Source organism: Penaeus vannamei, chromosome 22 (genome assembly GCF_042767895.1).
Source record: "Penaeus vannamei isolate JL-2024 chromosome 22, ASM4276789v1, whole genome shotgun sequence".
NCBI lineage: Eukaryota > Metazoa > Arthropoda > Malacostraca > Decapoda > Penaeidae > Penaeus > Penaeus vannamei.
In genome coordinates, this window is record NC_091570.1 from 29,921,210 (window position 1) to 29,923,709 (window position 2,500).

The 2,500-nt window shown below is 36.7% G+C and overlaps 1 protein-coding gene across 1 annotated transcript in view; it reads left to right on the forward strand.

The window, feature by feature from the left end:
- Positions 1-2,057: 2,057 nt before the first annotated feature.
- LOC113825819 (uncharacterized) overlaps positions 2,058-2,500 on the forward strand; it is a 1,178-nt gene continuing 735 nt past the window's right edge. The window contains exons 1-2 of the mRNA XM_027378654.2: positions 2,058-2,094; positions 2,208-2,500. The exon at positions 2,208-2,500 is cut by the window's right edge and continues 735 nt beyond it. Of these exons, the coding sequence (XP_027234455.2) occupies positions 2,083-2,094; positions 2,208-2,500 (305 nt within the window). The 5' untranslated portion in view covers positions 2,058-2,082. The remainder of the gene's footprint in view (positions 2,095-2,207) is intronic.

Genomic DNA, 2,500 nt, shown 5'->3' on the forward strand with positions numbered 1-2,500 from the left:
TATAGATTACTCGTTCTATATAGATTTATATATGTGAAAGTAACCCTTTTAAGTGATAATGCCTCTCAGTATGTTAAAAGTATCTACTAGTTCATATTTCATCGTATGGGATAAGTTATAGAGCCATAGAAGACGGAATTTCACTCAAAAAGAAATGAACAGTATATAAGTCAAAATCTTTTCACATCCCTGATTGTGGGATATTTGACTTTTCTCTTCTTACGGGAAACATCCGGGATGTCAGACTAATTATTTGAAAAAAAAAGGTTTTCAGTTATTCCATTCTTAATTTTGAGTGAATTTCGAATATGTGAAGAAATTTCGAAACCAGGATCACAATTTTGAGAATACCTTTTATTCGAATACGCTTGCGCCCTGGGAACTGTAAATGATCTCATTATTTTCATCATTATTACTTTCTGATAAAACAAAAATGTGGAGTTTGAAAACAGGAACAGAAGAAACGCACTGCCGCCATATCTAGCAGAAACTGAAAGGACAGAATTTAAAAGGGAAAGGTACAGTGTATCAGGAAGTTTCTTGGATGGCAAAAGTACGAATATTACTCTTAAGAAATGCACTTTAGTTAGTAGATAAAAAGCACGTCCACACCCACCCACATAGAGACATATATATCCACACATAAATATGTAAATATATATATATATATATGTATATGTAAATGTATATGCAGTTATGCATATATATGTAGATATAAATGTATATATATATATATATATATATATATATATATATATATATATACATATATATGTATGTATATACATGCATACATATATGTACACATAAGCACACACTGTTATATAAATATATACATAAACACACACACAAACAAATACACCAAATTTATGTATATATATACACATACACGGATATCTATGTATATATATATATATATATAGATAGATAGATAGATAGATAGATAGATAGATAGATAGATAAATACACACTCGCACATGTACATATATACATAATGTATGTATATGCATTATCATAAACACAAGCACACATGTATAAGTACATATATACACGCGCGTATGCGCACACACATATCCATACACAAAACTATGGCAATGGTCCACTGGTGAAAGCACTGCCCGCCGGCCATCGTGGGCCCGGGTTCAAATCCCTGGCACAGCAGATTAAATGCCTTCGCACCGCCTGTTTGCTCAAGCCAGACCGCAGGGCAAAGAAACGAGATACCTTGAGCGGTCAAACGCAGGCGTCGAGGGTGAATTCGCTGCCGTGGCTCACGTGTTGGTGTTAGGCTACACTTGACCATGAAAGGTATGTAATTGGAGAGCTTCAATTTAGATTTGAGCGAGGTCTTTGTAATGCAGTTTCATAATATTAATGGGGATATACATCATGCATTAGCCCCTCCCCCCCCCAAAAAAAAAATATATATGTAATATTGATAAAAAAAAAAATAAATAAATGAATAAAAGGTCAAACGCAGATGTCGTAGGTGAATTTCCCGCCGTGACTCACATGTTAGTGTTAGACCGCAATTGACGATGAAGGGTATCCAACAATGCGCCCCCAGTAACGATTTTAAATAAGTCTGTGTCATGCAATGTCAGAATATTAATGTTTATATATCATTTATCAGGTTCCAAAAAAGGATTAAGAGATACTGGAGGGGGAGGGGATATACCCCTTTCTATTAATTAATTTTCTCTCCCTCTCCCCCTTCTCTCTTTCCATATCTCTATCTGTCATTAAGATACCTTGCCCCTTGCTCTATCTGAAACATGAAAAAGTTAATATCTCTCAAATACCGAAACGCATATTGCCAAGCATTTTGTATAATTAGCAAGTAAAACACAACTATTCCTCCTCCAACTAATACACATTCTGAGTATCTTAAGAGAATGGCCAACATAAGTAATCTGGAAATGTCTTCTTTCCTTGCCCGTGCATGGAAACCGTAATTTATGCATTACAGAAAGGAAAGACCTTGCCTCGACCAATATGTAGAGTGGAGGAGGAGCATCAGTAACTGATATAGAATATATACAGTGTATGGCCTGAACTGGACCCAAGTCATCGTCTATCAACATGACGCTCCTGGTGTTTATTACTTCTACAGTAAGATGTAATATGGAAACAAGAGACATTTTGTAGTAATAGTACATTTCGATGGTTCAAGAGTAATAACTGAAATATAATTTCGTTTTTTATAGGTCCTAGTATTCGTGACTGCCGTGTCTGCTGCCCCACTCGGCTATGACCTACAACCACCCTCTGGCCCATATTTTCATCATGGGTTCTGCGCTCACGGATTAGTGCGACACGTGGATGGTAGTTGTGTTACTCCTCAAGTGTATCAACGGGCATTTATCTACGATGCTCCAAGAAGGGTAAACTATTTTAGGCGGCCACACTACATTCCGCAACCTAAAGTGGAGCGCAATGTGGTTTTCGTGAGGCTGCCTGAAGATGACCAGGGACCTGATCCGATTATCGTACCTCCTCC